Raw genomic sequence first — 23,463 nt, 5'->3', positions numbered from 1 at the left:
TTGTTCCAAACATGAAAATACCAATAAAAAGCACTAGGTCCTTGTTTCCACTGTAAATACTTTTGTCTCTGTTTCAAAGGTGATTTCTACTGTTGGCAAACATCCCAAGACACAATGAAAGGCACAAAAAAAAAAAAACCTTCATATTCCTATAACGTTAGTGAACCCCTAATGTTTCCTTTCAACATTAAATGCAATTCTTTGTTATGACAACTGGGCCTTCCTGCAAAACACCACACACAGCAAGCAAAGTTTTAAATCTGAACGACTTGGTGGCTTTGAACCGGACCTATCCATTACTTGTAAATGAGGCGGCCTGCAGAGAAAAAACATTCTTAGACTGCATTTAAAAGGGGAGAGAGCAAGGTAGGCATGTCCAATATTTATACAACTTGTTGCCTTAAGAGGCGTGAACAGAGTTTCTCAAGGATGCTGCAAGCAAAGGAAGATTTGGGGCATGCTTTGCAAATAAAAGGAAACTGCCAGACAACTTGCATATCCCCCAGTCTGTTAAATTAAGAGCTTTTTCATCAGCTCACCATAAAACTGACTTTTACAATCCTGTCTAAAACACATAATGACAGCCAAGCCTCTGCTGGATGGAGAAAGAGTTACACTCCGACACTCAAGCGCTGGATGGAAACATCTCTCTCTCTGCTTTCGCTATGACTAAAAACGCACTCAGGAAATGGCTGTTGCAATAAATCTAGGATGAACCCATTGAAGCTGATATTGTATTTCATTTCCTTAGAGTGAAACCCTGATCCTGGACATTCGTGTGGGTCTGGCTCATTTCAATTTCATGTTCTCCTATAGTTCCAAACTTTCCAGGATATTATTAAAATAATAAACGGCAATGTCATGCAGAAATATAACTGGTGAGGTTTGCAGAAGCTAGCAATACTGCATCAGACAATAAGAGAGACAAAATATAATATACAGTACACACATATGGTCCATACTTTTTTCCTGGATTTGTCACACACAACTACAAGAACGATATAAACATCTGAAAAAGAAATAAAATAATATATTTTTTTAAATACCTCCAAGATAGAAGCTTAACATGAGGTAAGTATTTGTACTCCCACTTCTGCTGTAATTACTGGCATAAACCTATAGGGAAATGTTTTTACCATCTTTGCATAGTTAGAGACCAGAGGTGGATAGACTACTAAGAAAAATATATATATATTTTTTTTTTTTTACAAATTTCTACACGAATAAAAGTAAAAAAATAGCCAACCAATAAATTACACAAGTAAGAGTAAAACATTTACTTGGTAAAATGTTACTCAACTACTGAGAAACTGTGTTACTATCTAAAATGATGTTAATCAGACGGATAATAATAAAAAGTAAGGTACAATCTTTTTTTATTTAAAAAACTAAGGGAAAGTAATGAATACAATATATTGATTGTATTCATCAATCAATAGGTAGTTTTTCCCACTCTGTGAAACAACCTCTAGCTAAAGTATACACTTATTGCTTTATATTACCTTAACTTCCATGTCATAATCTCCTAAAACTGTCTTCTTGTCTGATGCATTTTAGGTAAAAAAAAAAATTTTTTTGTTAAGTAAATAATATTGTGTAGAGTAAGCAAAGATTTCACTCAAGCAAGAGCAGTGGAATTTCATGATGATATTACTTATATGTATAACGGAGGACTTCCTTGATATTTGGAAAAGACTCGTTCTCTCCTCTTAAAAAAAATGCACATGCACAACCCTGTACTCGCTCTTGAGAGGGAACACCTATTAAACGTGTGCCTGAGTGTGCACAAGCTTATTTCTCCTCGTGGACGCTCTGTTTAAAAGTTGCCGTTTGCATCGCTTATACAAGCTTACTTTCCAAAAGAAGATTTGCAATTTTTCCACTATGTCAGACTCACCACCGGTAAGTGAAAATGGGGACGAGCAGGTAGGATGGCCTCAGGTAAACACATCACCAGAATGATTGACAATTAGGAGGACCACTTATTTTAATGATCCACCCGGAAAAAGAACATCCTCCACTATACCTTTAAGGAAAGGTAAATGTATGATGAAGTAAAACTACTTCTAAAACAACATTTTTATTAAAAAGCTATGCAAATAAATGTAACTGAGTAAATGTAACTAGTCACTTCACAATTGTGCACTACTTGTGGCTGATTTATCAAAGAAACAAAGGAACCATAACAAATATATTAAATACACAAAAATACACTTTCCTTTCCATGTTACATTAATAAATGTAATGAGCAAAAGAAAGAAATTTCCTTGAACAGCAAAGTTACACTCTTCTTTTTGTTGGTCTATCCTATGAAAATCCCAATAAATGCCATATATATAGATACACTTGTGGCTGCACCAGCATGTAAAAAGCTTCAACTAGTATGAATATTTTTCGCAGGACATTGTACTGCATTAGTTAAGCAAGGAGCAAATTAGGGGGAAAAAAAGACAATTTTTCTATTAACATCGACTTCCAAACAGCAAGAAAGCCGGTTCAGTCCAGAAGACGGACCGCTGCCCTTATTTCTTGAAATACTTCCAGTTGTGCAGAATTCAATGAAGCACTGATATATCATATTTTTCCTTCCTCTATGCTTGTTCTCACCACACAGATTGACTAGTCATCTGTGAATCTCCCACGGTTAGCATATAATTCATGATCGCCCTACCATGGACCCACAGCATTCAATATGAATCATAAAACAGCAAGCCAAGCATATCAATGGATGACAGACTGGTTGTGTATGGCCCTGGGCCAGAGAGAAGTTGGAGCACAATGGCCTCCCCCCTCAATTCTGTCAAGCCCAAGACTGGAAATACCAGTGTGGCACGAGGGAGGGCCCTCCATCAGCACAATGTATGGCACCGTTTGACACAAATGTTGTGCCGAGACGTGGCGTTAACCTCTCCGACCTTTTGGGGGAGAAACACAAGCGCGCTGGTGTGTTCAGCGGAGGGGTCTCTCACTATCAACAAAAAAGCCCCTCAGTGAGAGGCGTACAGTGTGTTATCCAGAGCAGCAGGGGCTCAAACGTGGCAGAAATGATGTTGTGAAACAGCTCTTCAGAAATAAAGTGCCTCGTTTTTCATACATATTTTTTCTACCCTTTTCAGAATTCAAAGAAAATTGCACCCACCAGAAAGTCTTTTCTCAACACTTTATTTGTGCTGGAACAACTTTCTTAGGACCTTGACAAACACTTCCTCTTTACTCTGACCCTTATTTCTATAGAAATATAAAACCAATCAAACACAAGCCACTTAATCTTTTAGAGCAGACTTTTGTGCAATTTTGTAAAAGAAGCTTTAGTTAGACTATCTTACACTAAAACACAGACAAGTGTTGACATTTTATGACCAACCCCCTCCCAAACATTTCTTTCTTTCCTCTAATGACTCAGATAGCAGCTCGTATTCAGTCGCAGCAGATAATCCGCTCTGCACTTGCTCCTTCTTTGTTGCTGCTCCTTTTGAATCAGGTTGTCGTCTTTCATATCTTTAGACAGGAGCTCTGCAGCGGGCTGAGAGATATACAACAGTGTCCAATACCTGCATGACCTACTTCCCTCTGGCAGAAGCATCGTTTTATGGACGGGTTATAAAAGGCTACAAGGAAATGAGGGGAGAGGACTACAAATCAGACAGGCAAGGACCAAGACACACAGTTCCTTGCAGAAGTATTCATACCCTATAGACTTCTTCTTTCTAAACTGCAAAAACATTCTGAAAATTAATAAAAATGTCTTAAAATAAGTATATTTACCCTTAATTTGAGACGGAAAATAAGATTATCAGCCAATGCAATGAGCCTTTTTACCCTTAAATACTTTAAATGTCAATTTTCGGATTCCATTGGCAAATTAAGAAAAAGTGCACTTAATTTAAAAAAAAAATTACTTCTTTAGATTAACATTTTTTTGCAATGTAATTAATACTTTTCTGTATGCATTCTACTTGGATTATATGTAATAAATTGCAGCCTATGTAAAATGTAAATGTCTGTTAAAATCATTCTGATTGAAAAGAGACGGCTGGCAAAAATTATCTTTTTAATTCGAATTCTCAGATTTAGTGATCTCCCCACACATCATATGCCTCCGAGCTGCTCCTCTGATTATTGTTCAGCTTTACCACCTTAAGGCATATCTTTGGACTGGATTTTGGTAAGATTAATAAATTTAAAGAAAATGAAATTGTCCACCCTCTCAAAAAGATGCAGTGCTTTGTGCCGATCTATGGTATATTACCCCCCAAAACACAGTGAAATTTGTGATTATAATTTGACTTAATCTGAATGCATATGAAGATTTAGGGGGTTAGAAACAAAATCTTTTGATTAAAAATGAGTTACAAATGACTATTTAATGATATCAATCAAAAGTAATTTCATCAGTCATCACAATTTCACCTATTTATTGTGAGTAATTACCTAACACACAGTAGTTTTCTCTTCTGTATCTATAATCTACCATACAGGGACAGGATTATGATTAGCATCCAATTCACATTAGTTCCAGGATTCTGCTTTAAAGTATTTATTAAGTTTTACTTTCACCTCCTCACTTGATAGTACAGCCACTGTCTCTTGTCTTAGTGTTTGGCTCCTGTGGGGAATAGGAGCTTGTTTTGCTGCTAAGTTCTCCACTGTGTTTGGAATACAGCTGCTATCTATGCAGTGTGAGGTGGATAGATCTCTGTTACCATGCTTGGTAGCTCTCTGCATGCTGCAGAGAAAAGCAATATTACAGTAGCATTGACAATAGATCCAAACAACAAGCTGATGTTTGTTGTAGGGCCCTGCGATGCTAAAAGCTGCTGTTCTGAGTACCCTAATATGTAAAATATTCATTTGACACATTGTAGATATCACAATATGATGCATTGCTAGATCAAGCAGCACATTTCATTCCCTGGATATATCCAATGCCTAATTTGATGTCAAATATAGTTTGATGAAATCTACAAAACGGCTAAGGGGAAAGTGCATTTATTTTCTCTATTTGTGTATGTTTTTTGTGTATCTTTTTTTTATTTCAAGTTAAATAAAAGGTCAGTCCTCATTTAATTTAACAATTATTCAGATCGTAATAAGCGCATTACTGGACTGGCTTCTTTCCAGTCATAATTATTAAACCCCAGGTGATGAAAATTTCTAAGGTTTATTTCTGTCCTCCTCAAACTTGGTCCCAGCAATCAGCAGCCATAAGCTCTTCTAAGCAGCTGCCAAGCACTCTGATAATTAAAATAATTGATGCCCACAAGCCAGTAGATGATAGTGAAGTTGTGCTCAGGTAGCCATTTCCTCTGTCTAAGATCTAATTAGGGGGCAGCAGTTAGCAGGACCAGCAAAGGTGTGGAGTTAAGTCAAAGAAAATAGAAATAAACAACAACTCTGGGAGAGAGAGAAAATGTCTACTAAATATCCCAGTCTATCAAAATAAAAACAATTTGTGATTGCAGTAGACTAGAGGTGTGTTAGAAAAAAAGTATTTTCTAATTCCAAATCAATTCTCATATTGAGTCTTAAAAAACAATTCATATAACCAAAGATTGATCTAAAAAAATGCATCACTAATTTTCTCACAACTGCTATAAAATGACATTATTGGTTAATTTGCTGCTAAAAGTTAATGTAATAATAGTATCTATAGGATGCATAACCAAACAGTCATTGAACTGATGGAAAAGAATCAATTCTAATTCATTGTAAAAGTGAATTGTTAAGGTAAAATATTACATTTTTCCAAGATATGAATCATTTATGGTCTGTTCGGTAAGCTAATTTCATAATAAGAATTAGATTTAGTATTACACAGCAAATACTCAGATAAATAATAAAAAATATTCTAAAGTGTATTTGCCCTAAATGTAGCAGATAATTAATATAATCTGCCAAAAGGATGAGTATTTTTTCTCCTATAATAAGAAAATAAGATAAAATGCATGAAATAAGTTAATAGAATCTTTTTTTTTCTTATTTTAAATGTAGATCATCTTTTTCTATTGGGAATTGTTCTTATTTTCCTGCTCAAATCAAGGGAAAATACACTTATTTAAGGAAAAATTGACTTACTTATAACTCAGGTTTTGCAGATTTTAGTACAGGGGCCAGGACCTGTTCTACAGGGGGTACTGGCCCCTGTTGGCCCCTGTCTAGAACCGCCCATGCTACCAAAGCTGCACAAACACAGCCTCAAAACAAGAACCAACAGCAGAAATAAAGCATTCTTTCATCCTGACCATAAACGTCAGTGTTGCAGATTTACGAATGAATATTCTAACCAGGCTGATTTATTTTGTAAATAACTCTTGTGGAGTGAAAGGAAGAAAACAGAGTGTCTGAAGTCAGCAGGATTTTATTAAAACATTTTCAACCACAACAGAGCTTTAATCATGGAGAAAGCTTGTGTGGCAGTTACTGGCACAAATAAAGCAAGCAAAGGCCTTGATGCACATAAATACAACAGAAACAAACAAGTTTTCATTAAATTATTTAAACGCCAGAGGTCACAGATACATGCAGTAATGAGAAAACAAACCCTCCTGCTAAACCTAGCATCTGCTTATGATATCTTTCTAAGATGGCTATTTTAAAACCCTTTTTTGAGAAAATCAGACATGGACAAGCAAATGCAGTTTGACTGCACGTGAAACCTTACGTTTCGTATTTACATTTCTTTCCACCTCCAGTTGCTTATTCTATACCAAATATATAACAGATTTTTCCTTCCAAAGCATGATAAATATTCTCAAAAAGTCTGATCCCACTTAAAGACTGTGAGGTCAATTCTGGAGGCCACTCATTTTGCACAGTGAAGGGATCTGTCTATAGACACACTTAAAAAAAAAAAACATGCCTGTATTTTTACACTCAAAATGAAGACTGAGAAAACACTGCAGAAAGAGAAACTGAAAAAAAAAAGTTGGCTTGTAACAAAAACCTTTTATAAACTGTCAGCGGGTTAGCAGAGATATCCTAGGCTGTCCAAACTCTCCCCCTTTTCCTTTCTTTCTTCTCTTTCTTATTTCTGAACTACTAACGCAAGAAAAAATACAATTATATCCCTTATCTATTGATTTATTACATGAAAAAATAGACCACATATTTTGTCTGTCTCCGTAAACAAAAATTCTTAATGATAAGTTCAGTTCTTGTTCTTTAACAAAAGTGTTAAGTTCAGTTTCTGTTGCATTTCTTATAAGATTTTTTAAAACTCCAACCAAACGAGTCTATTCCTCCCACTGGATGAGAAAGCCAGTACAGGCTGAGAAAACAACTGCTTTCTTTTCAGGTATGTCAGTGAGTAGTTCAAAGCATGGGGGGGAGGTGGGTTGTTTTGGGTGAAAATCATAACCTGATTATACCCTCTTCTGGTGAGGGACAGGAGGTAATTACCAGGTGGAGTTTGCATTGCGGGGACGCTGATGGAAACATAGATCATAAGCGGCAGGATGCAGGCCCTGAGGGCTGGACAGGCTGAAGGTGAGTGGCATGTGGATAGAATTGGATATTGTTTTCAGATGGACCCACACATTAACACACACATACACACACACGCACACACACACATACTTCTTTATTGACGGATTGGCAAATATGCATTCTTGGGCCTGAGAGCCTTCACATCAACTTGAAACCCAAAACCTGCACTTTCTGCATACCAAAGCAGTATTCCCCTTAAAGAAATTCAACAAGACTATTCAACTCTGTTTCCTAGCCAGACCAAATCAGTGGTCTATTCTTCAAGAACCTGAGCAAGCCCTTCTTCAATTTTACCTAATCTAACAAAACAAAAAGAAGCATTACTACTAGAGAGACAGCTGGAATAGGCTGCGCTGTAGCAGGCTGTCGCTGTTAACAAATCGTCTACCAGAGCCAGATCTAAAATGGGACTGGAAAAGAAATCTATCAAAGAACAGCAAGAGGGAGAAATAATGCAAATCTCAATTAAAAAGGAAGTTCTTACAACAAAGTGCTTCAACATCTATCTCTAACAAACTCCTAGCATGCAACCCTGTAATTTCACTTTACTTTTTACCACCATACAATGGGTCTGAAAGGGGAAAGACGGAAATGATCATCATTAATTCAGACACACCAACCATCAGCCCGTTGTGCAGGCGTATAACCGATGGGTGTGTTTTGTCACAACACTTGTAATTAAAGCCAAATGTGCAAATCAAACTGAGGGAAGGAAGAAGACACTAAAATAAAAATCTGGAATAAAAGAGAAAAAAATAGTTCTAGAATTGCATTTGGGGATTTATAACCGAGTCACATTATTTCCAAGTCCCTTACTTTCGTGCATGTCTTTTGATGGTTACATGTTAGCTGGGTGCTGGAGATCCATTTATCAAGATGGGAATAAAAAATGCATAAGTTCTTTGAGAGACTTGTTCATCAAAGTACACTCACATAGTCTGTAATTTATCTTGTGGAGCAGAAAAGGTGTCATTTTGAGACTTTGTGGGCAGAGAATGGTGACAGCAGTTTCAAGTGTCACTGTCGAAGCAGAGACTTTTTTAGATGATAGAAAAAAATCCAAAAATATCTGAAGAAATCACAGTGAGATGTAAAAGTTTAAAAGCCGAAAAAAAAATTTTTCTTTGTATAAAATTATCTCGCAATATTATGTGGTGTGTAATTCAATAATGATTTAAATTCACTATTCCAGGTACTCAGAGATTCACTTCCATAAAGAAAGCCCATATTCTTCTCTTCAGGTAACACAGAGTACATGTCAGATTAAATAATACTACTTCAGCGATAGTATCTAGGTGTTACTTTATTATATGTCTCGTACCATGTCTGTTGGTTGTGCTCTTCTTTTTACATCTCTTTGCAGGTGATGAAGCAGACTGAAGATGTTTTATCGTTATCTCCCTTTTATCTCCTCTTTCTTTGATCTTTTCTCCCTTTTTCAGTTTTTCCTCTTCTATTCTATTTACATTGCAGTGTCCATATAATCTGTAAAACTCCCTGCATAATTATAATAGAGCTATTTATATGCATGAAACAAGTGGAACACTATGGCAATAGCCGTATTGCTCCACTTGTGAAAGAAAAATCTGTTGGGCTCTTTTTGGCATCAAGACAGTTATTCTTATTGCCACATTGCCAGACAGGACACTGTTGAGAAAAAAAAAATCACTATAATAACAGTATGCTGATGAAGATCCTCAGTCATCCAGGTCATAGTTATTCCGTAAAAGTTTAAGAACAATCCACTGGTTTGAAGTTGTTTCGCTTTCCCTCCAGGAAGCTTTCTCAATTCAAATTTTACTATAATAACAGCTTTAAAATCAATTACTCTCTATTTAATATAAATAAAAATTTGTCAGAATGTGATGTTCACACTGTAAATCGTGCAATGCTTAACATACTATACAATAACCAAGTATCAATATAAGCCACCTCAGTACACCAGCTACACTGGAAAATGGTAGGTGTGAGGTTAGTAGAAGAATTTAAGAGAAACCATTTGAACAGCAACAGTAAGAATACCATTGATTGCAAATAACTGTTGCCTTGATAAATTATCATTTCTTTTTCAATATTTCCCAACCGATAATGGTAAATGATGCAAAAATTGCTTGTAACTACCAGCGGCCACTTTTAACAAGGTAACAAAGTTTAAAATGCACAGCTTTGTAACTGACAACAGGATTTCAACAGCAGTAAACAGCTGATTTAACTAGACAAGTCATTAACTTTACCATTATTTGTTTATTATGGGGGTCAGACAACAAAGTCCACTAGTTTTCTGTGCAATAAACACACAAGGATTATGACTAAATGTTTTTGGGTATTAAGGTTAGATTTCTGCTTATCAACGTCAAAGAGTAACAAACTTAAACTAGAATGTAATAATTATTAAACCATAGTATTCTATGAGCAGAATCAAATGTGTATTTTCTTTTTTTAGTTTAAAAAACAAATGCATAATTTTCAAAGTTTCATTTATAAGCAAATACCAGGAAATGTTACAGTATTTACTACCTAAGTTAACAGACTATGAGGTAGTGATCCTAGTCAATGTCTAGACTAGTGCAACAATTTGAAACCAAAAGGTTGAACCCAAAGAAAGACCTTGGCAAACTATCTACCTGCTTTTTACTCTTCAAACACAGCTTAGAACAATTTGCTCAAATAAATTCACCACATTCATCATGTGTTGAATACTGAAAAGCTTTTCCCAGAGGATAATGGAATCTCATTAATTCCACCTTCTGCAAACTCACCTTGTATACAGTGAAAGCACAGGAGAAGGAGCAGGAGGCAGCGGAACACTGGACACCTCCACAGTGCAGAGGCCATTGTGCTGCAGTTAGCAAACGATCCAAATGACTGATGGGCTGATAACAGTGCTTCAAAGTGTCGCAGTCGGAGGATGGAGAGCCGGAAAGACTTCAACGATCAGTAGGTCTCCGAGAAGTGTTGCTGAGCATCTTTTTTGTCTAAAAGTAAACAAGAAAAGGAAAAACTGTAAGACTTTAGAGGCTTAACAGTTAACATAATAATCACTATAGCGTTATTGAATCTAAGTTATGTAAAAAGATCCAATAAGTCATCTGAGGTTTACTTTAAACAAAACCAAACAAATGTCTAAACAATTTGAAGACCAAAAAAACAAACAAAGGTTGGATCAAACAAGGACTTTTTTAACGTTCACATTTCTGGAAAATCCAACATATTTTGTTCTCCCAAGTGTTTAAAAGGGTACCCACATGAAACCAAAGCACATAACAAACTGCAGCACATATTCGCTGTAACATTGCAATCAATTGTTTACTCGACATAATTCTCCTACACTTCTGTGCTCAGCTTTCTGCATTTGCTAGATCACAGCAGAAGAAAGTTGCTCTGGCAACACTTCATTACAGATGAGCAGGATTTGAAAGCTACTTTTGTTTCCTGCCTTATCAAGGGGCAGCAAAAACAGTCCATTGTCTGTGGAAGCAGCAAAAGGTTAGAGTCTGAGACAGACTAACACGCAGGACAGATAAGCTGCTTACCAAACTCAAACATCGAAGAGGGGATGTTTTATGTTTCACATATAAAGACCAGCACAGTCTCACACACACACACACCCACACACACATGCTTATTTATATGCATGCTTAAACATATATAAAGCCACAATTTAAAATGCTGCTTCTATAAAAGGGGAGGAACACTCAATATCTGTTGTTTAAAATGACATTTGTTATGTACCTAAATGCAAGTAGAACAACTTTGCTGTGTATTGTACTTATTGGTTAAGCCATTAGATGTAAACCATGCTGGATTTTGAAATGTTCTCAAATTCAGTTCAGGTATTTACTTTCAAGAACATAAACTTGGAGGCTGTTGCTTTACTAAGGCAAGTCATGCTAACTCTGCAAGCGGCTAACATAAGATAATAAGCAAGTTTAAAAAGCCTTAATCTTTTCTTTTAACTCAATAAATAGATCTAAGTTATACAAAATGTAGAAAGATGAAGTTGGTCACAAAATGCATATCTAAATAATACATCCACTCAGTCACACCCATAGCACCAAACACTTGTCTTCATGCAGAGGAGAGTAAATGTATCATGTTGCTGAATGTTCCTACATGAGAAGCACTCTTCAAATGCTGTGATCATTTTATAATGAACCCAAAATCTGAGTAGCAGAGAAGTCAGCCCTGATCTCTCTGTAGGCCTCACTGATACACCTAGATTTCACATTAGTCTACTTAGACATCTTTCAAGGAAATGAAGGCTGATTTAATACATGACCAGGACCTACTGGAAGCGGAATAAAAGCTTGCTGGTTCTCCAACCAGCCTGCCGAAGCTTGAAAGTATTTATTTTTATTTGAGGTCACCCTGACCAAGCTTTTGAGCAGAAAACTCTGCACCAAGGAGACACACATACAGGCAGCCTGAAACTTATCAGCTAATCTTGGGTGGCTTTATAGGAATTGTGCTTTTATTTTTCTTGCAGTTGTTTATCTGGCAGTGGCGCCGAAGCAGATCAGATAAGAACAAAGAGGAGCTGGCTTGCTCTCCTGTATGGGAAGTTTCACTCAATGTCTGCTGAGGCAGCTTGCAGTCCTCAGTTTACCAACACAACTGCCACAGGTTCAATACTGAAGAGAGAAACAACTCTCCAGAGTGATAAAAAAAAAAGAAGAGTCCTGCAGGCATTCATCATCCTCCAAATATGAGGTTTCGACGTAGGACATAAACATAATGCTGGCTGACAAGAGAGGATTGGAAACTGTTGGGACCGGTTATTGGGAGGTGTGCCGCCGCCCCTCCAATACCTGCTGAGCCACCCCTCAGCTCATCCAGACACCAGGGTGCAAAATTCTGTCCAGCATCAAAGATAAAGTCTTGCCCTCTTAACCCCAGGGTTCTTTCTCCTGATCAGCTGTCGCCCTGCTGAGTAACATTTCCCCTCTCTCCCTTAAGCTGCTGGAGTGCACAGACATGTTCATCTTTCCTAAAAAACACTGTTTTGTTTGGTGGGATTTCTGCGCTGAATGAGTCCAGACTTGAGATAAACGGATTAGGCGATTAATGTGAGGATGCTTTACACGAGTGCTGACAGACGCTTCATAATTTCACATCAGGGGACGGGGGATGAGGGGTGAGCAGTCGTAATTTGGTGGATGAGGGGCTCAATTTTTCCAAGCAGAACATTATTTTCAAAGGAAATTAGTCAATGTTGACCCCTTGGATATTTTACAGATTAATCATTTGCACAAACCTGCCCTTACAGCCTAAAAAATGAGATGGATACAGCACCGGCATTTTTGCTCAAAGAAAATCTCCATCGATGAACGGCTATATATTGAATAATTTTCTTTATCCTGTGAGCTCCCACTTCCAATTCTGACTAAATCTGACTTTTTCATTCTAATGATGCAAAACATAAAAAAAATTAATAAAATAGCTGCAGGCTATTTAAGAAAGTGGAAAAATTACATGATTCTCCAAAATTTCATCAAAGCACATCAACAACATCTTCCTGACTTCTATTAAACACAAAGAACATGTTTTACGTAAGTGTTGTGCAATATATTCAATAAAAGGCAATATTATGTCAGCATGTGTAATATCTTAATTAAAAAGGCATGCAGCCATTAAAGGAAGGAAGGAAGGAACAAAGGAACGAATGAAGGAAGGAACAAAGGAAGGAAGGAAGGAACGAACGAACGAACGAACAAAGGAACGAAAAAATTAACAAAGGAATGAAGGAAGGAACGAAGGAATGAAAAAATGAACGAATAAGGAATGCAAAAGGAACGCACAAAGGAAGGAACGAAGGAAGGAAGGAAGGAAGGAAGGAAGGAAGGAAGGAAGGAAGGAACAAGTAATGAACAAAGGAACGAATGAACAAAGGAACAAAAAAATTAACAAAGGAATGAAAGAAGGAACGAAGGAATGAACAAAGGAACGCACAAAGGACCCAAGGAAGAAAGGAATGAAGGAATGTACAAAGGACCCAAGGAAGGAAGGAAGGAAGAGAAAATCCAATCATATCAATTGTTATTGAGCAGATACATTAAAAGAAAAAGACAAAACTAGTAAACTGCAAATTAGATTATCCTGTCATGAATCAAGAAGTCAATGACAATTTCTGTCCAAATGGAGATGTTGTTTTTCCTGAGATTTAAATTAATGTAAAAAGAAATCCTAAAAGTGTATTCTTCTGTCGATCTCTTAGATTGACTGAAACTAAAATAAAAGAGGACTGGAATGCAAGTAATTCAAAGTACATTTTAGTTAGCAGACAAGTAAATGTAAAACAAAAATAATGATTGCTTAATCGAAATCACTCATATTGTCATCACATACCAAAAATAAAACATTTACATGGCTGCCAAATAGAATGCAGCCTTAATTAAAATAAAGACTATTGAGTAATAAGTTTAGGGACCAAAATTGTGCAAGTTTTTCTTTTGGATATTTAAAAAAGAAAATGTGCTTTTTAGTATTGAGTAGTTTTAAGTATTATTGGTAGTACAGAAAAAAAAATCACTTTTCCAATTTTGACTTGCATCCTAAATCATTTAAAGGTTAAAGAAAGATTAAGATTCATAACAGTCACCTCCTGCAATACAGGCTGCAGTGTAACTATTTTTAATGAGCCCACAAATGTAATGCACACCAGACGACAACAGAAAAAGGGCATTCATTCTGATCTGTGCATTAGGCTTCCTTTCCTCAAAAACCTTATATCCCCAGAGGTCTTCTCTCCAATAACTGTGTATCTGTCTGTAGAAAAGTACGAAAACCCCACCAAAGAAATGAAAAATGATTTGCAAACATTCCTGACATCTGTTTTTCTTTTGTCTCTCCTGCCGACACAGTTGAAATCCAAGGAGAAAGATCAATCATCAGTTAAGATAATGGAGAAAATCACAGTCTGCAGCGAATATTTCACATCGGCCTGATAGAAATAATAAACAAGCATTTAAAAATGGACAGCGAGCAATTAAAGGATAATTAAAATAAATGGACAGGAGGAGACAGCCCACATGTCTTAACATGAAATACAGGGCCGCCTGCAGCAGCCGCTTGAATGAATGCAAGGCTCTTTTGACAAAGCTTACGTCTGCCTCGCTCAAGCTGGAGAGGCGTCCGGTGAAAGAGAAATGGGGGAGAAGGGACGGGTGTGGGAGTTTCTAAGATGGGAGGAACTAAATAGATGTGAGACTTGTGTGTGGGGGTTGGGGGGGTGGCAAAGGAGGCAAAGAATAGAATGAGGAGAAAGAAATGGGGCGGTGGGGTCAGCGAGGAGGATTGATAGGCTGTGAGTACGGCCTGACCTCGTGGGTTTGCCTCCAAGTTTTCTCAACAAGCTTAAAGAAGACAAAAATAAAGCTCAGGAATGTTAATTTATTTTCAATTGTCAACGCCCAGAGGAGAGCGTCAAAGAGCGCATACATACATATCAAGTAAGACTGGAACAAAAAACTAATGTGCAAGTCCAAGCAAAGGCTGAAAATTTACAATTGAAATAGAGATGAAGAGCGCTGGATCTTACCATCACAATCATGCGTCTTCCACTCAGTGAGTAAGTACTAATTTGGAGAACTTTCTTCCACCAACCTCCATGCCCTACATTTAGGAGCAGGGAAGACACATTTGAGAGGGGAATTTCAAACACCAAAAAAAAAAACTGTTGATGGACTAGAAGTGGGAGACAGGATCTACAGGAACTAAGAGAAAACAGCCTGAGGGAAATTTTTTTCCTGTCCTTGGTGCACCGTGATGTTCCAGAGGAACTCTTTTGTCATGACAGTCCTGTCAGAGCTGTGCTTTAAACCCCTGGAGGGACATGATGTCATTTCCTTGGCTCCACCGGTGATGAAGAGAAGTCCCCACCAACATCCACAAACAGAGCTGCACCTTCACACAGCATAATCTGCCAAGTGTGCTTTATCAACATTTGGATGATAAGATAAACGGCCATCAGGATTAACTGGGTGGAAACTGGTCCACAGCTGCACATGACGAAACAAAACAACATGCTGACGACTTCCTAATTGGAACTCAATCCTCTTAATTTTCTTATCTAATATGTAGATGATTGGAAATGAGGTCATTCTGAGAAATAAATGCTGTAGTGTTTTAAAAAATGTAAATCTTTGTTTTATTTTATTAAAAATCAGCAAAAGTGTATTTATTTCTGAAAAAAAGACTATACAAGAGACACTTTTTAGAGCCATAACTCCCAAAACAATCTTATGACGATTGCCTTAAATCAATATGAAGGAATTTTAGTCAGTTTTGCTTTACAATGTTGCTTCAGCTTATTGATGTGTGTGAGTACTCATTAACTTTGGACGTTGGACCATGGCAAGCCTTAATTGTTTTACTCTATTTCAGACTAGCTGCTGTGTTTGACATTGTCTGGTTATTGTTCTAGTGTTGGCTGAACTTTAGCTGTCTTAAAGTTGGCCTCACATTTCACTGTAGACTTATTTTGTATATATTCGGCTGTCTCAGTCGACACAAGGTGCTTAAGTAATTTGGAGAAAAACCAAGCCCAAACATCATCCCTCCCCCACTAAGTTTGGCAGCTGGCAAGAGGTGTTTGTACCGATACCCTCTGTCACGGGTTTACACATCATAATATTGTAGATTTACACTTAAGAAATCACTGCAGATGTCTCATTAACATGAGCAAAGGTAAATCAGCTGGCTTTGTCTTTATAAAAAAAAAAGTAGGCCTTTTTTTAACATTCCTTTGTAGAACACAAAGAATCTCAGCATCTAACAAATTTAAAAGCATTCTTTTAACAATTTTCTGAAAACTGCACTCTCTGACCTTGGATTGAACTTCATGACATGCATTTCTAGGAAGACTGGCAGGTGTCATAAATGTTTTCTACTTGTGAATAATCTTCTAACTGGGAAAGATTGACTACAAATAGTTTGGAAAATGTACTTATGACCTCTTTCAGGATGATAGACAGCAAAAATTGCTTTACAGAGCATAGAGCTGATATATTTCTCCCCAGGTTTACCTGTACGTACCAGACCAACAAAATACCAAAATGTTCCATTTAATATAGGCTCTTAATCTTGCAAATGTAAATTCATAGCACCAATAAAAAAAGTAAATGGGGTTTTTTGTCTTCCACACACTGCTTCTTCATTTTTGACCCATTTTTAATCAGTATCTAAGTATTGCTAAGATGTTGCTATTAGCTAGAATATGAAGCTGTAAAGAACGAATACTTATGTTACAGTTCTAGAAAATGTAAAAAAAAAAAAGTACTCAAAAAGTACAAAGGAGGGAAATGAAAATGAATGCCAAATTTAATCGATAATAAAAGTTTGTCAAATACCTGCAGCTTTAAGTTGTTTTTTTTGTCTTATTTTTCTTGTAAAAAAGGACTTCACTTTTAAATGAGGCTGTGCTGAAAAGAAATAATTAAAATGACTATGCTTTTAAGCTGCAGTGTCCTTGAATACAGCTCGCAAAGCGTATACAGAAGCTCTCTGTAAGGTGCAAGGTTTCTTTATTTTATTGAGAGAACACAACGGTTGGTGTGTTCAGTGACTCCTAGCAAAGTGATCGAGGCAGGAGATAAGATTGTGCCAACAGGCAAATGGATACAGTGAAAAAAAGAGGGTTGGGCAAAATTTGTTAAGTAAAGAGAACAAAGCAGACCCAGTAGCAATAACCAGGTTAGTGTCAAGCAAGTAAAACATTATTTCAGCCGGAGCACATTTACCTCATAACAATGACTATTAATGATTGACTATTAAAGCAGTTAAAAAAAAACTGTTCATCCTACTGGATCCCATCTTATACTCACAGTGAAACCAGAACTTGAAGCTTACAGAAGTCCTCATTCTCCATAGAGTGTAGATTATGAGCAGTTGTACAACAACAACAATATCCTAAACAAACTAATCTTACTGCTTTACTGAAGTGTAATTTCCTAGCATCAAAAACAGAAACAGAACATTATGTTTTGCTCCGGTGTGCATGTATATTTTTGTCTCATTTGGGTGTTTTGGGGATAGTGCATTCTCAAAATGTGGTTCTCAGGAAAGTGTGCTTTGAAACGGTTCACAGGAGACAGCTTGTGCTTGTTACTCCATCATAATTAATATTTGCGACTGGGAAAACTGTAAACAGTGCATGTTTGGCACTTTGCTTTAAAACTGATTTAAATAGCTTGAACATTAACCAAACTCTTTGGTGTTTTTCTGCCAATCAGCACCAAGTGACATTATCAAAAACCTGGAAAACATTTTAATTATTGGAACTGAGACTTCAGTTGCATCTACATAAAGATATGCGTCAAAAAGCTAATTTATTTCAACTGCTTTCAACAATTTGGATTCATTATGCAAATAGTTCATTATTTCAATCAAACAATTTCTTGGTGTTTAATTTGTGAATTTCCTAATATTGGTAGGCTATAACATTTCCAAGCTCATGTCTTAAAAACTCAACGTTTTAAAACTACAATGGGTAATTTTCTGCGACATCCAATGGTCAAACTGCAGCAATATAGAGGACGCTGTGGTACAAAATGGCGTTCACATCTAATATCTTCAAGAAATTCTGAGGTTCGTTTACAAATACTTTTGCAAACAGTATTTTATTACTCTGTATAGGGTAATAGGGTATCGATTTTATATTGGCATAACTTAATTACAGCGATCTCTACGGTCACTAGTTTGTCAACTCTACACTGCAGTAGTGCAAAGATTTCTGCCTACATAAATGCTAGACCCGCTCCAGTGTAATTATAAATAGCAATTTCTAAGTCAAAGCAAACATAAATATACTTTAAGTTTTTATAGTCTTCACAACATCTACAAATATTACTGCAGAAAAAAATTCAAAGACTGCTGGCATGCCAATAGTCACATACATGCTCCACAAAGAGAAAGAGCCAGTGCATGTCAATCCTAATTAAGTTGGCTGTTCACAGGCTTCATTGATTTTCTATTAAATGTTCTAATTGTCTGAATTAAACTACATTTCTGGCTTTTAAATATTTTAACCATGATCAAAGGAATAGATAATTACTTACTCTGTAAGAAAATAATCTATATGTGTGAGTTTCAAATTTTGAATTGAATGAGCAACGTAACATACTGATGGTATTTGATTTATTGAGCTTCTAACAGCTACAAAACATAAATAAATAAATAAACTGAAGCTCATTTTACATCTACAATTATTTAGCTACTTTGGGATGAAGTTTCTGCTTAACCAAAGTAAATGAAGTGACCTAAAAGCCATTGGTTAAGCAGGAAGGTGGCCGGATCGGAACACAGGGCAGTCTGGTACTGACAAACCGGAGGAAAGTTAGTCTTTTCAATCAATCTCTTCATACATTTTTTTTCCTGAAAGCCTCACTTCTCACCTCCTCCAAGCATCATTTTCACACTCCCCTGCATTTATCCACAAAAACGCCCACGTGTGCTCACACTCCTCTCACCTCCGGCCCCCTCCGATGTTAAACAGCATTTTCTCTTACAAGCAGCCATAACTGGCTTGGCAACATCATCTTCACCTAAAGCACACCTCACAACAGATCCATTCACTTTCAGCACATTTTCCTCAAGCGATACGTCGATGTTTGCACCTCATGGAGGTAAAGAGAAAAAAAAAGCAATACACAGTGATGTGATTTAAGATTTTTCTACACACTGTGAAGTCACATTCAAACTAGATTAGTTTTATGAAGAAGGAGCGCATAAAGGTAATTCATTACATCTGGGATGTTAATGAGCAACATGCAGGCAGGGGGAAATCTGTCTAATCAGTCTCCAATGTTACACAACTCCATTCATGTGCTTCCATTGTGCCAGAGATGGATCATAATAATCAGAAACAATTTCCGCAATTGACAGCAACTTGTTCAAACAAAGACAAAAGAAATGCTACATCTGGGCCGAAGTGATCTCAGCTCCGGGGTGAGAGCCAGAGCAGCCCTCCGAGTCCCTCCTTCTCCAAAAGGAAATGACACATTATTTGCAAACTATCACAGGGATGTCGCCACAGATTGGACCGGCACGGGTTTCATCAGGGCTCCTGTTGTTACACTACATACAAGTTACAAACATGGCAAGATTCAGGCAGAGCTTGGATATTTGGCATTACACGCCTCATGATTTAAAGACTAATCCCGTCAACATGAACATTAACTTATTTCTTTTACCAAATTTAAAAAGAAGGCTGTTAAACACCAATAAAAGCCATTACGTTAATAGGGATAGAACCAAAGAATGTTTTAATTTTGTTTTAAAAGAGGGAACATGAAGTCAGATAGTGAGTTCTGGATTATACGGAATAATAAGGAACCTTAAAGCACCGAGATGCACCCATTAGGCTTTTCTTGGTAAAATCCGGGTTTTCTTTGAGATTATATTCCCCATTATTGTGATTTGTAAGGGACAGTAGCCTAACACATAATGGAAGAGAAATAAACAGTGATGCAGTTTCTTTGGTGGAGACAGTAGCTTTTAGTCTGACAGAAAATGAAGGATTTGCACAATTATGTGCAGGTCCAAGCATATGCCTCGAACATCTATGGGATTTTAATTGAACTCAAAATGACTGTGTGTTGTAGGAAGGGCAAAGTTTCCTCAAGAATCCTAAGAGTTCAATTATTCAATTTTTTAGACTTTTTCCTATAAATTACAGATCAGAGCTAATTAAAAGAAAATTTTCCAGTTTTATTTGTACAACTCAATTTGTACAAAATTTAAAATACTTGAAATATCTTTAAATGCATATGTTGGAAGCAGTGTAGGAAGAAAATAAAAAATAATAATAATACAAAACTGGCAAGAACATAAAAATACATTTATAACTTGACAGGATTATTTCATTTTTTGATGAGGATATTCCTTATCCCTCAGTGTCTTCTATCTGGTTCAAAGCTGATAAAGGAGTCCCATAGTTCTTCATGGGAACTGAAACCTGAATGTAATTTATGCATTCAAATTCGGCTGATGTAATTATCTTGCAATTGTTATTCCTGTTTTCGGTTCTCCTGCAGGTAGGAAAACAAATGTAGCAAGTTGAGGCTAGTAGGCAATGAGCCTTACAGTTAGAACTCAGGTCACATAAACAGTTGATAGTCTCTCAACATGATGACAGGATCTTATCTGCATACCGTTAGTTTTTTAAACCAGTCTCACATTACTACATAAATTGCTAATGGTTGTTTTCAGTGATTTATCACCCCCAGTGCAGAAAACCTACTTTTTTTTTTCTTTTTTTTTCTTCTGAAGTGATTTTAGGACTTAAACCACACGTTAATTCTGGTCATTCTGACATGAACCCATCAATGAGTGTTTGTTTGGTTGTCTTCTTTACAAAACAAAAACCAGAAAATCTACTTAAATTTTAGTAAAGATTAAGTTTTGACTGACACAAAATTCTATGGAAATGTATTGGAAACAAAATAAGCAAAAGAGTACAGAGGAAGGATATATTTTTCCGTTTATAGCATGTTAAACAAAATACACATAAAACATGTCACACCCTGATAAGTTATAATAAAGTAAATGTGTGTAAATCCCGTTATTGTCCACAACTGGGAAATTCACCTCTGCATTTAACTCATCCCCTTGGGGAGCAGTGGGCTGCCATTGTGCGGCGCCGGGGAGCAGTGTGGGGTTAAGGGTCTTGCTCAGGGACCCAAAGTGCAGGCAGTGGGGATTGAACCGGGCACTTGCAACCTTCTCAAAGCAAAAGCGCACTGCTCTAAACACTAGGGCAACACTCCCCCAGCACACACTGTCTAATAAACTCTGAGAATGCTGCGAAATCATTTTTAATTTACTTCCATGAACATCAGTAATATGAATATATAAATAATGCAGTATTTGTTTGCTATACTGTGCGCAATAATTTGTTAGAAACAAGCAAAAATAAGCAGCAACATTTTAAGATAACAAGCCAGCTCATTCAACAAAAATGTAATTTTAACTGCTACCCAAACTGTTAGAGGAAATCTGGCTTTTATGTAATTTTGACAAATTACTTCATTTATTTGGTAATAAATAGATAAAAAATAGGTTTTACTTTAAATAGGTGTTTTCTATTTTTTCCCAAAGTTTATTTATTGTATTTTGCTTATCAATTACAATCTGTCTTTTTTTCGAAAGGTCCAAGTGAGAAAAGTAGCATAAGTGAAATAATGACTTTGATAAACTCCAGTGGTAATTCAGGCTACTTCAAAGGCCCACACATAAATGCTCATAATCAACTTTTTAGAGACAAATGGGACTTGAACATGATCTGATCAAAGCCGCTCAGAATTACTTAGTCATAAAAAAATCTTTCTAATATACAAAAAAAGGTCAAAGTTGCAATAATGAAGACAACAGGAACTACAAGACCTAATGGTTTATGTCAAATGGAAATAAATTAATCGTTACAAAGGTTAAATTAAAAAAAAGGTAGCAAAAAATGTACTGCTTTAAAAAAGCAATACTTAAGAACTGAAGCGTCTAGGAATTAAAATAAATAATTTAAGCGTAATCTAATGTTGGTGAGAAATGGTTCTTTTATAATGTACAACATGTGGGTCCAACATTAGAAGGAAAAAACAAAAACAAGCTTCACATGATTTATGAGTTGGTTAAAAACAAAGTTATGAACCATTTCATACACCTAATTATATAAAATGTTTAGATTTTATCAGCAGTCCCTCCATAATTATATAAACAAACCAAACATGGAAAAGTACAAGTTCCAGAAAACCAAGAGCAACATGGACACATATCTACATTATTCGTTCAGCCCCCACATCACTGCATTATGAGACATGCAGTACTGTTTATATGAAAGTCAGACTTATTCAGCTGTTTTATCTCAGAAACAAATCAGTTTTTCAGACCTAGTTTACATCACTCAGACAAGCTGTTAGGCCTCTACCGACATTCCTGTCTGCAGTCCGTGCTCGATGCGCTTTCACACAGCTTCTAGGAGCTATTTAGAGTTAGATGAATTCTTTCAGTGGCATGAGAAACAATTTCATGCAGTGACTGTTTTGCCACAATGACAACTTCATGGCTCGCCTCACATGCACTGATATAGCCATCCTTCTTCTTTCCACACATTCCTAGAGCGCATTCAATGAAATGTTTGTCCGAACTCTAAACTCCGGTCTGCTTTGCATTACCCATGCATGGGCGGCCCAGGGGCTGCCTTCTCTGTGGGGTGTGTGTTGATGCAGCTTTGACACCTTTGCCTGAAATGCACCAAGCTGCCTTAAATCTCGACTATAGAAGTCTTATGAAAGCACATAAAAAAACTTGAAGATCTGTTGGATTAAACTAAATATAAATCCAAGTGTTGGGCGTGCATCTGAATCCGACCTGTGGTCCTGCATGTCTCTCCCCATCTCTCATACCCCCTTTTCCTGTCAGCCTACTGTCTAAAAAACGAGCCACTAGTACCATAAAATCTAAAAAAAAATAAATCGAAGTGTTGCATGTCAACCTTAATAGTAATATAAGGCTTTACAATATAACTACAGTATCAAAAATTGACTGTGAGGTTAAGTGCAGCTCCTTTAGTATCCATTTTAGCTTAGGGTACAAAAACTAGTTGGCATAAAACAAATATTGAAACAAAGTCAGTTAAAACATGGACTGTTTTATCAAATTTATTTAAAAAAGAAAAACACTTGGAATGGATATTTTAAGGAGAATGAGAGTTAGAAATCACAGACAATTATTTAAATTCTGCTCAAATTATTCCATGTGACTAAGAGTAAAAAAAAAAAAAAAGTGACAGCCAGACACAAGGTGACTTCATTACATATCTGTCATTAACAAACAATATGAGCAGTGTAAAAAAGAAAAACCTGAAAAAATAAACAAAATTGAAGGAGGAAAATTCTTCACTGTCTTGTTTTACTTTTTTTTTTTAACTTTCTCACGGTTAGACCATTTACAATAAAAAAAAATATATATATATATATATATATATAT

General features: G+C 36.4%; 1 protein-coding gene across 6 annotated transcripts in view; it reads right to left on the bottom strand.

The window, feature by feature from the left end:
• LOC107090026 (adhesion G protein-coupled receptor L2-like) overlaps positions 1 to 23,463 on the bottom strand; it is a 133,870-nt gene that overhangs the window by 93,543 nt on the left and 16,864 nt on the right. For all 6 annotated transcript variants that reach the window (XM_015383159.1, XM_015383162.1, XM_015383161.1 and 3 more), the window contains exon 2: positions 10,245 to 10,460. In XM_015383159.1, the coding sequence (XP_015238645.1) occupies positions 10,245 to 10,320 (76 nt within the window). In that variant the 5' untranslated portion in view covers positions 10,321 to 10,460. The remainder of the gene's footprint in view (positions 1 to 10,244; positions 10,461 to 23,463) is intronic.

This window comes from Cyprinodon variegatus, unplaced genomic scaffold (genome assembly GCF_000732505.1).
Source record: "Cyprinodon variegatus isolate N-32 unplaced genomic scaffold, C_variegatus-1.0 Scaffold277, whole genome shotgun sequence".
NCBI lineage: Eukaryota > Metazoa > Chordata > Actinopteri > Cyprinodontiformes > Cyprinodontidae > Cyprinodon > Cyprinodon variegatus.
This window is presented reverse-complemented; position numbering and strand designations above follow the sequence as displayed.